This window comes from Vombatus ursinus, unplaced genomic scaffold (genome assembly GCF_900497805.2).
Source record: "Vombatus ursinus unplaced genomic scaffold, bare-nosed wombat genome assembly UNPS02014773.1, whole genome shotgun sequence".
Classification (NCBI taxonomy): Eukaryota; Metazoa; Chordata; class Mammalia; order Diprotodontia; family Vombatidae; genus Vombatus; species Vombatus ursinus.
This window is the reverse complement of record NW_020954551.1, coordinates 34,942,336-34,954,392: the sequence shown is the minus strand read 5'-3', so window position 1 is coordinate 34,954,392 and position 12,057 is coordinate 34,942,336. Positions and strand designations below refer to the sequence as shown.

The following is a 12,057-nucleotide window of genomic DNA, read 5'->3' as shown; positions in this document are numbered from 1 at the left end:
AAGACCCACATGTATAAAAATATTTATAGCAGCTCTTTTTTGTGGTGGCAAAGAGTTGGAAATCAAGGGGATATTCAACAATTGAGGAATAGCTGAATGAGTTATGGCATGTGATTGTGATGGAGTATTGTTGTGCTGTGAGAAATGACAAGAGGGATGATTTCAGGGAAACATGACAAGACCTATATGAACTGATGCAAAGAGAAGTGAGAAGAACCAGGAGATAATTGTATACAGTAACAACAATGTTGTGATGACAATCAACTGTGAAAGACTTGACTACTGTGATCAATACAATGATTCAAGACAATTTCAAAAGACTCATTAAGGAAAAAAAAATCCACCTCCGGAGAGAGAACTGATGAACTCTGAGTGTAAATTGAAGCATAATTTTTCTCACCTTCTTTATTCTTCTTGCTTTTTTGAAATATAGTTAATATAGAAACATGTTTTGCATGATTTCACATGCTTAATTTCTATCAATTATATTTTTTTGCTTGCCATCTCAGTGAGTTTAAGAGGGGATGGGGGGAAAGAGAAGGAATTTGGAACTCAAAATTTAAAAAGAAAAGAATGTTTAAAATAAATAAATAATAAAAACAAAACTGTTTGTTAAAAAAGAGATTTGGAATAGAGCAATGAAACTGTCCATACCCTTTGACTCATCTACTTGGGCATACATTCCAAAGAAGTCAATGAGAGAAAGAAAAGTCACATATGTACCAAAATATCCACAGAAGCACTTTTTTTGTGGTAGTACAATATGCATCCCCTCACAAAACAAAACTATAAACAAAAAGGTTGTCTATCAGTGGAGGAATGGATGCAGAAATTTGGAGCATGAATGTAATGGACTACTATATCACTATAACCACAAATTTAAAGAATTCAGAGAAATATAGGAAGACTTGTATGAACTGATATAGTGTGAATTAATATAGAATGAATTAAACAGAACTGGACAGATAATATATATAATGACTAAAATAATGTGAATGAAAACAACAATAAAAGACGATCCAACTCAGATAAATTGCAATGACCAACCTTGTTTCTTGAGAACAGATACTGAAACATATTCCATTGAGAAGGACTATGGAAGGTACTCAGGGAGTGGAATGTTGCATATTCTGCCAGACATGGTTGTTTTGTTAGTAGGTTTTCCTTAACTAAGGAAACTGTGCCTTGTTACAAGGAACAGTTAAGGGGGGGGGGAGTGTGGTTAATTGAGAAATGAGTATGTTGCTAAAGGAAAAAAGGTATCAATAAATCTTTAAAGAAAATAAATACTTCTCTCTCTCTCTCTCTCTCTCTCTCTCTCTCTCTCTCTCTCATTCTTTGGATCATTCCACCTATGGAATAAATTAAAACAACTAAGGTGAATGAAATTAATTCCAATTGGTATCAAATTTCTTCCAAACCACCCTCCTTCCTCTTGCTAACAATGAAAGTGTATCCACTAACAGAATATATTCTTATTTGTCGGATAAAGGCTTCCTCTTAAATGTCATTGTTCTGAAGTAAGTCACTTTAAAAAAAAAAACAGGGCTTAATCTTTGGTTATGGAAGCAGCCTCTTGGTGTGGTAGAGAAAATGCTGGTCTTAAAGACAGGAAGAAATAAGTTCAATTCCACCTGAATTAATTACTGGCGATAGGACCGTGGAGAGTTCATTTAATCTCTGTGGATCTCATGGAGCTACTGAGGAAATCACTGATCCTCATGCCTCTGCTCATTCCTTTATCTGTTTAGTGAGTATGGATGTTACCTAATAGCTAGATAGAATGTAAACTTCTTGGGGCTTAGGGACTACTTCCCTTTCATCTTTGTACCACCTTTACCTGCATAAGTGCTTAATAAATGCTTATTAATTAAATGATTGATCTAGCTATCTGCTCACTGCCTGGGCAGGCAGTAGTTCCTTCATGACAAAAGAACTCTCTTCACTCAGTTTATGCTATAATGAGTAAAGCTGGTGTCTGAATCTTTCAGTGGTCAAACCCATTTCAATATTTCACAATAGGCAAGAATGACACTGACTTGATAAAGGGATCCAATGAGTTGATTTGTTTAAAAGTAACATATGTATATATATGTATATATATATATATATTTGATAAATGCCATCTCTTTGCTAAGCAAAAAAATAAAATAAAAGTTTTGTTTTTGTTTTGTTCCATTTTGGGGAGATGGTTCAATATTGTAAATCATTATGTAATTTTTTTAAAAGCAAAATGCCACCTCACATTTGGTACCTAATCTAACTATGCATCTCGAACTTTTAATAAGACCCAATGCCCTTTGTCCTGTCCATTGACAAGAGAACACATATTTAAAAGGTCCTTCTAATAACCCATCCAAGACAAAAGTATATGTATATATATAAATATATATATATATATATACATATATAAACATCTGTCTATACATGTATGTGCATGTGTATATATGTGGGCATGTACACACACACACCCAAGGGAAGGTTTGAGGACATCAGCTTAAAAGCAAAATAACTAGAATCATAAAATGTTACAGAGGGAAAAGAGACTTAGAGATCATCTTATACAACCCCTTACTTTCATAGACAAGGAAAATAAGACAGGAGTAGTGATATGTTTTATTGGAGTGAGTGAGTTGGTGGCTGAGCTGAGGTCTCCTGGATCTCTATCAGAGCTTTTTCCACTACAATGCACTGTTGGACTTTTCTCAATGAAACTTTTCCTTCTGTATTTTTATGCTAGAATTTGTAAACCTGCTGTGGCAGTGAGCACCAAAGTATTAAAGTAAAATTTTTCTTATTGGTTAATTACTAACTCCTTTTTCCTTCACATAGCAAAGTGTTACAGAACTTACCTCAGAATACAGGAAATCTGTATGCAGTCATTTTAGCAGAGGATGAGTTAACTCTTTTGCTACTATGTTCCCAAAACAATGTTTTTAAAATTTATCCTTTGGTCCCAATATTTATTGTCTTTGTTGTTGGAAGCTTCCTGCCACTTATTCAGATTGACAAGGCATCTGTTACTTGGAGTCTTAGCTACCTGTGTGGGACAGTGAGAGGTGAAGGGATTCCCCATGGTCTTATAGCTTGTGTGTGTGTGTGTGTGTGTGTGTGAGTGTATGTGTATGAGAGAGAGAGAGAGAGAGAGAGGGGCAGGAGACGAACTCAGGACTTCCTATCTTCCCTCTACCCATTATACCCAGTACTTGGAAGTAATAAGGAGGGGTTTTGACAAGGCACCAAATTGGATAACTCAGAACCTACAATAAGAGTACTGGCAATGGCTTTCCCACAGCAGAAGGCAGGACGGCAGTTTTGCTTCCCAGACCTAACTCTCATACAAACACTGCTAAAGCCCCCTCATTACCAGTGCTGAGCAGACTCAGATCAACTTACTTTATTTATGCAAGTCTCCAAAGAAAACAGCTCAAACCAAGCAGTGGCCCTTCTCTTCTGTTCTCACCATTCCACTGGCACAGAAAGAGCCTTGAGAAATAGACTTTGGACAGATGGAAAACATCCTATATGCAAAATGAGCTCCTTGAGTGTGTTGGGTTGTTTTGTTTTTTTAAAGCAGTGTCACTATAACAAAAGTGGGGGGAAAAAAAAACATCCAGTGGGTTTGTAGAACTCTTGCAGAAATCATACAAACAAGATTTGTTTTTTTGTCGTTGTTGTTTTTTGTTTGTTTGTTTGTTTGCTTTTTGGTGGTGGTGGAGGCAACTTCCATTGACTATTCTATCAGATGAATGTCTTGACAGGTAGCAGTTCATTAAGGTCTGAAGAGTGATCAAATAGTTAACAAGCATTCATTGTCTCAGCAAGGAGTGAGGGCAGGGGATGGAGGAAGGAATAGATTTTGGAACTCAAAACTTTCAAAAATGCTAAAATTGTTTTAATGTGTAATTAGGGAAAATGTAAAATATATTAAAATAATAGTAAAAATCAATAATAATAATAACTAGTATTTACATAGTGCTTTGCAAAACACTTTACAAATATCTCATTTGATCCTTACAACAACCTCGTGAGATAGATATCTCCATTTTACAAATGAGGAAACTGAGGCAGATAGAGGGTAAATGACTGTCCCAAAGTCACACAGCTAGTGTCTGAGGCAAAATTTGAACTCAGCTCTAATTGTGAATTATCTCCTTTTTCCTGGACTGAATTTACTGATTCTTGATGACTCTATTCCTTCACCATGCAAATCAATTTTTTAAAAAAGCCTTGCAAATAATTGCTAAATAAAAAGATGGACCCAGAGAATTTCCCAAGTAGTACATTGATACTAAACAATAACGAATTAAATGTCTTCTTTTGCTTTTGTTGTGGGTGACTGTTTGCAAGAGAAGCTAAAAAGCTCACTGACCATCGGCACATCACTATACGTCAAAGGTGAGGGGCCTTAAAAAGCAGTATCTAGTCAAACCTCATCATTTTATGGATGAGAAATCTGAGACTAGTGGAAGGAAGAGACTTGGACAATTGCCTCAAAGCAGTACCCACTGAATCACTTCCTTGGGCTATCCAGTTAGTGTAACTGTTGTGTGTGGTGAGACTCTTTGTAAAAAGCATGGATAGTCAACAGGTCCCTCCCATCCCTATTGAAGGGAAATTGTCTTCTGCATAGGCTTCATGCCCTGGCTATCCCTTCTGTCCTCTAGGGCAGAAACAAGTAGTAGGACTTTTTTATAGTGTTTTTTTTTTTAAAGTTGGACCTTTGTATGATAATAGTTTTCTATTTACTATCTGTGGATTGAGAAAATTCAGAACAACAAAAGGCTACTTTGAATTCTGTAACTCCTTTAAATTAATTTACATTAATTCATCAAAACAATATCTACAAACATTTGAAAAATAGCAATACATATATTATTTATGTCTACAGAAGGAATATTCACTTAGCTATGGATTCCTGGAATCAACTGCACAAGCTTCCCTGGGGTCAAGCAAAAACACTAGGGGTGGCAGAAGGTCCATTTTCTCCCTGTGATACTTTCCTCACTTCCCTCACTGAAACTTTGAAGAACTTTTTTGGGGGGGATGGGGGTGGAATGAAACAGGGACAAATTGAGCCACTTGTCGCTACCCTCCCCCAATTCAAATTCCTTCCCTTTCATTCTCAGTCATGAGGTGAGCAATTTGAGGAAATGAAGGCTCAACAACATGCCTGGAAAAGTCAATCTTCCCTCCATTCATAGTCATAACATGTTAGAAGAGAGCTTAGAAATAAACCATCCAGCCAAGGCCAGAGAAGTCAAATAAGTTGTTCAAGTTGATACAGCTACCAATGGTCATGAATGCACCTCGGGTCTCCCGAGGTTCAGGCCAGGGTTCTATTATACAAGACACGCCATCTCTAGGCTCCAACAATTTTCACTGGCTATCAATGCTCTTCCTTCTCATCTCTGTTCCCTAGCTTCCTTCAAGTCCCAACTAAGATTTCCTCTTCTACAGGAAGACTCCCCATTCTCCTTAATTCTAGTGCCTTCCCTCTGTCAATTATTTCTTATTTATGCTGTTTATAGCTTGTTTGTAAATAGTTGTTTACATGTTGTCTTTCCATTAGACCGTGAGCTCCTGTAGGGTATCTTTTGACCTTCTTCGTGGTCCCCAATCTTTAACAAAGTGCCTGGCACAGAGTAGGTACTTAATAGATGCTTATCAACTGACTGACTAGTTATACAAGGACACCAGATTGCCTTTATTACTCTTCCTACCACTACTAGCAGACACACATATCACCCCAGGGATTGCAAAGTCTTTTTACAAATGTTATCTTTAATCTTCACAACAACCTGGTCAATTGGGTTCTATAAGGCCTTCATTTTACAGATGACAAGACTGAGGCCCACTGAGATTAAATGACTTACCTGGGGTCACACAGGTTGTAAGAATCAGAGGTGGGAATTAGACTCCAGAGCCAGTTTTCTTTCTACAGTTAAATTCTTATAGACTTTAAAACTTTTCTAATTGTCTTCCCTCTCCAGAATGCTTTCAAGTACAGTGAGGCACTTTATTACCCAGGCACACACAGATAGGGATTTTGTTTGAGGTGGTGATGGGATGGGGATTGACCACAGCTAATATGAAATTACCTCAGTTGAGAGTGAATTAGCAACTTTTTTTTTGAAGGGGAGGAGCAATGAAGTACACTTCTTGTTTTCCAAATACTGTAGAAGACCAAACAGTATTTAAATGGCCGAACAATATCTGGGATCTGGGTAGATGTGTTCCTTAAATCTCAACAAATACGGGCAAAGCCAAGGTGGCAATTTTGCCAAAGTACAAGTGTGTGTCTCTCTCTGTTCAATCAGTTTAAAAAATAAAAGTCTTGGCTTCAAGTGTAAGTGTGTGTTCTCATACTCAAAAGTCAAATGAGTTTCTGAGGTGCACATCACAGCCCAATCCAAAACAGCAAGCTTTTAGTAAATGCCTACGATGTACCAGGCACTGTCCTAGGCACTGGTGACAAAAACACAAATGAAATAGTCCCTGCCCTCAAGGAGCTAATATACAAGCTAACTCGAAGTGTGTATGGGGAGGGGGGCGGGGAATACTAATTGTAAACAATGCCATTCAAGTCTCCCTCTCAGTTGTGCATCTCAGCAACACACACGCGCTGGTAAACTGCTCTCAGGTAGTACAGTGGCCAGTCAGGAGACAGTTCCCTAGAGTGAGTGTCCCGTCCCTTCTGGGCCAAGTGGCAGGCACCTCCCCCCTCCCCCATCCGACACTTTCCCTTTCCGCATGCCCCCTCCCTCCCGCCCCTAGCTCTGCCAGGGAGAATCCTGACCCCCAGGCCTCAGACCCCTCCTCCCCTGCCCGGCGCGCCCCTCCCTCACCTCCTCCGTTCTTGTAGCACAGGTAAGGGAAGCGCCACACGTTGCCCAGCCCGATGATCTCGCCCGCCACGCTCAGCACAAACTCCACCTTGTTGTTCCAGTGGCCCCGCTCGTGGACCTTCTTGTCGCGGCTGGGCACCAGGCTGGTACTAGAGGCCTCGGGGTCCCGCGCCTCCTCCGCTGCGTTGCCATTGCCGATGGGCAGCGCCTTCTCGGCGGTCATGGCTCCTGGCGCGCACGGACTGGTGGTGGGACTGTCGGATGGACGGTGGGACGGGCGGGCGGACCGGCAGCCTGGGTGCTGGGCGAGAGAGGATCGGAGGAGCGCACAGGCGGCGGTGGCTCCCCGGGTCCCTGGCACTGCGGGGCCGCCCCGGGAGGGCTGGGTTTTCAGGAGGCACTGGGGAGGGGGGAGAGAGGAGGAAGGGGGGAGGGGGCCTGGAGGGCGGGAGGCGTGGAGAGGGCAGATGGGCGGCGGGGGAGCACAAGTTGGCAGGATGGGAGACTATGCCAGGGACGGGGGCAGGCACAGGAACTGGCGAGCCTAGGGAGCGTACGGCCCGAGCCCTCCGCTGGGGTTCCAGGGTGGGCAGGCTCCTCAGGCTTAGCTTGTTTCCCCTCTCCTCCTCTCGCCTAGCCTCTACTACGGGCTTGATTGGGTTCGGCTCCGCTTAACTAGGTAGCCCCTTAGAGGCGGCGGGGGCGGGAGCGGGCGTACTCGCTCTCCCGCCTCCCTCTTATTCTCCCTCTCTCCCTCCTCCCACCCCGCGCCCTCCCCGGCTTTGGCTCGGGTGGCTCAGCTTCTCACCCACGGTTGTGGCTGCTCCCAGCGCACTCTGCAGGCAATGCATCACCCGCGGAGAGCGGCGGAGCATCCAGACCAGTCCACTGCCCCTAGTCCCCACAGGCATGCATCTCTCCCAGCCTTCGGGATGGCTTCACCGGGACGCTACCAAATCCGTCCCAGCCTTAGCTTGGGCCCACCTGGCGATCAACCCCTTTCCTGCCTTGGGAAAGAGGGAGAGGAGGGGAGGGGAGGAGAGGATGCAGAGCGGACAGTTCCCCACCGCCGAACCCCACATTCTGCAAACCAGAGGAGAACACGGCAACCCCGGTGGCCTGACCAGTTTGCCCCCACCTCATTTACTATAGCCCTTCCTTCTCCACTCCCTTCCCTGCACACCCACCTCTGGTGGGGGGCTGGGCGAGTGGGCTGGCAATGCGAAGTAAAAGAAGCAGTGTGAGATCCTCACCAAGATGCTTAGTGGGCCCAGTTGCAGTGGACGGAGGCCAGAGTTCCGCCACCACACCTGCTTCAATTGCCCTCAGAACCCTGCCACCTGGCTCTCACCTGCAGGATCTGGAAACATTGTCTGTTATGTTGTCCCGGTTCTCTTGTCTCTCACAACTTAGTGTCACAGATGTAGAGACTATCATTTGGGCATATTCTGTAGTATGAGAGAGACTGGACTAATCATTTTAGCCCTTAAACTTTGCACAACTCTTTCTTCACAACTCTGGAACGTAGGTGGCACAAGTATTATTTCCATGTTATAAATGAGAAAACAGTTTCTGAGAAGTTAAGGAAGGTTCTTATGAAAAAGGAACAAATGTTGATTAAGCACCTATTGTGCTAAGTGCTGATAAAAATATGATCTTATTTGATCCTCATAGCATCCCTATGAGGTATTTTTTTTATTATTCATCCTATTTCACAGTTGGGGAAACTGAGACTGGCAGAAGTTAAGTGCCTTGCCCAGGATCTTGCTGATAGTTAATGCCTGAGGTCATCACTCTCTATCCATTGGGCCACCTAGCTGGTCACACAGCAAGGAGGTATCTGAGCTGATATCTCAACTAAAGTCTACTGATTCCCCCAAAAAGACATTAACATGCTAGGGTATTTTATATCATTGGAAAGGAAATCTTTTTTCCAGATAACTGAAGTTCGCACCTTTGAGGATCATTTAAAAAGTCATCGGAGGTGGTTCTCAAAGCCATATTATTACCATACCTTCTTCAGAAGAACACCCAGCCAGTCCTTGACTTAAACTGATTCACACTCAAAGTTCTTTTCTCATTTATTTCAAAATTATTATTTGCAGTGAACTCTATACAAACTTTGAGTTAGTTTTCTGGCACGCTTGGACACATACATAGATCTCTATTCCTCTGGTACTCTCACCCAATCTCCCTACAACCCCCAATCCCTTATCTCTCCCTAGAACTTTCTTCCTGTTGCCACAACTTGTGTCCCCAGCCTGGAAAGTGTTTTTCTCAGGACTTTTTAAATAAATGAAATGAGTATAATTGGTTACAGGACTGTCTTGTTTTAATTTATTTATATATGCTCTAGAAAGTTTCATATGTACAGACATTTCATTTGGAGGCAAGACTGTAAAGAGCTAGAAGAACTTTAAATTTTACCTTTGATGCTTTCTGATGGAGTGACCTTAGGGTAGGCACTTAATCTTTCTGGGCTTCAATTTCCTCAACTCTAAAATGAGAAGGCTGAACCTATAAGGTCTCTTCCAACTTTATATATTATGACCTATATAGTGTTGACTAGGGCCACTACAAATTTATGTTAGCTGATCTTAACTTGGCCCTCACCGCATCAAGGCCTTCATTCTGCTCCTGCCTAATCAATTCTATCAGAGACACTACAGCAGCTGCTGCCAACCTTGTCACTTCTCCTCAATCCTCCCATGGCTCCCCAACCCCACCCCACATACCCCTCTTAGCTGAGGACCTCCTCATAAGTCACTGAAAAAAATGGAGGCCATTCTCTGAGAGCAACCCCATCTTATCTCCTCCTGATCAAATCCCCTGCTAATTACTGTCCTTTCTCTCTCCTTCTCATCATGGCTAACTCCTTCAGAAAGCCAGCTAACATTGATGCCTCCACTTTCTTTTCTCTCATTCTCTTCCAAACCCTCTGTAATCTGATTTCCAGTCTAGTCATTCAACTGAAAATTCAACTCTCCAAAGTTACCAATGATCTCTTCATGCCAGGTCTATTGCGTTTTCTCATTCTTCATCCTTCTAAACCTTTCTGTAGCAGTTAACACAGTTGATCACTTCCTCCTTCTGGATAGGCTCTCCTCTAACCATTTTTGTGGTACTGTACTATTTAGCTTTTCCTCCTACTTGTCTGAATATTCCTTTTCTGCCTACCTCTCTGACTATTTCACCTCAGTCCTCTTTGCTGGTTCTGCATTCTGTGCATGTCTCCTAAGGCTCTGTCCTGGGCCCTCTTTTTCTTTTTGGTCTATCTATATGGGATCTTATCAGCTCCCATATATTTAATTATGATCTCTATGCATATGACTCCCAGATCTATTTATCCAACCTTAGCATATTTCCTGACATCTGGGTAGCACAGTGGATAGAATGCAGGGCCTGGAGTCAGGAAGACTCATCTTCATAAATTCAAATCTGACCTCAGGCACTTCCTAGCTGTGTGACCCTAGTCAAATCTCTTAACCCTGCTTACCTCAGTTTCCTCACCTGTAAAATGAGCTAGAGAAGAAAATGGCAAACCACTCCAGTATCTTTGCCAGGAAAACCCCAAATGGGGTCACAAGGAGTTGGATACAACTGAAACAAATGAACAACAAAAGCATATTTCTTGTGCTACAGTCACTGCAGTCACTCATCCCCCACAGGTATCTCAAACTCAACATATCCAAAATAGGAACTCATTATCTTTCAACCCCAAAGCTTCTTCAACTCTTAACCTATTGGCAAGGGAACCACCATATTTCCAGTCACGCAGGCTCAAAACTTCAGTGTTATCTTTGATTTCTCACCTTTACTCACCCTACATTATTCAGCTTCTTGGTAAATCTTGTCATTTCCACTCTCATAATGTTGTGTGTGTATGTTGTGTGTGTGTGTGTATATATGTATATATATCATGTAAAACATGTGTATATGTATATATGTGTGTATATACATTCACATATACACATACACATACATGGGTATGTTCTCTTGGCTAGACTATAACAATATTCTTCTAATTGTTCTTGCCTCAAGTCTCTCCCTGCTCCAAACTAGCCTCTACACTAGCTATCAAAGTCATTTTTCTAAACCGTATAAATCTACTCAATAAATTCCATTCTCTCTCTATGATCTCCATGATCAAATATAAACTCTTCTATCTGGCATCTAAAGTTCTTCATAGCTCTTTCCTACTTTTTTTCATTCTTCGTATACTTCACTTCCCTTCATACAGTGCACAATCCAGATATATTGGCCAATTTTCAGTTTTTCAAATACTTGTTAAAATATATAACACACACATATTTAAAAACCCACCTGTCCATAACAGATTTCTTTCACACTTTCTTTCACAGTCCTTTGTGAGTCTTTTTAACTTGCTAAAATGTTTGTGGTTATTGATGATTATCTGCTGCCCTCATCATTCAACTGAAACTGCTCTCTCCAAAGTCATCAATGAGCTCTTAATTGACAAATCTAATGGCCTTTTCTCAGTCCTCTTCTTTCTTGATCTCTCTGTACCTTTAACACTATCATTCTCTTCTTGATAGCTCTCCTTTCTCTAGGTTTCCCCCTACTTAGCTGACAGCTCTTTCTTTGTCTTCTTTACTAGATCTTCCTCCCTATTATGACCTCTAACCATGCCTCTATCCTTGGACCTCTTCTCTTCTTCCTCTATACTATCTCACTTAAAGATCTCATCAGCTCCCATGGATTCAATTTTCATCTCTCTGAAGATGATTCTCAGATCTATTTCTCCAGCCTAACCTTTCTCTTGTCTTCTTGACATCACCGTTGTGTGTGTGTATTATATATATATATATATATATATATATGTATATATATATATATATACATATCTCTATATATCCATTGACATCACCATTGTTGCAGTCACACAGGCTTACAACTTCAGTGTCATCCACAACTTCCTATCTTGCCCCTCTCCTTCATATCTAACCAATTGCCAAGTCTTGCTGTTTCTGCCTTTATAACATCTTTGTTATGTGTCACGTTCTTTCCAACAGCACAGTTGCCACCATCATGCTGGGTCTAAAAAGACTGATATGAATGCACGTGGAACTCATCAACCAATTGAGATTTTTTTTGAAAAGATATATACAAAAGATAGAAGCAAGGGATAGTAGCAAAGCTTGAGTGCAAAATGGTCCTGTTCTCTAAGAATAGTCCTGAATGCACAATC

The 12,057-nt window shown here is 41.5% G+C and overlaps 1 protein-coding gene across 1 annotated transcript in view; it reads right to left on the bottom strand.

Moving 5' to 3' along the window:
• Positions 1-7,071, bottom strand: part of SLC6A11 (solute carrier family 6 member 11) — a 171,229-nt gene extending 164,158 nt beyond the window's left edge. The window contains exon 1 of the mRNA XM_027863974.1: positions 6,849-7,071. Within this exon, the coding sequence (XP_027719775.1) occupies positions 6,849-7,071 (223 nt within the window). The remainder of the gene's footprint in view (positions 1-6,848) is intronic.
• Positions 7,072-12,057: the final 4,986 nt, after the last annotated feature.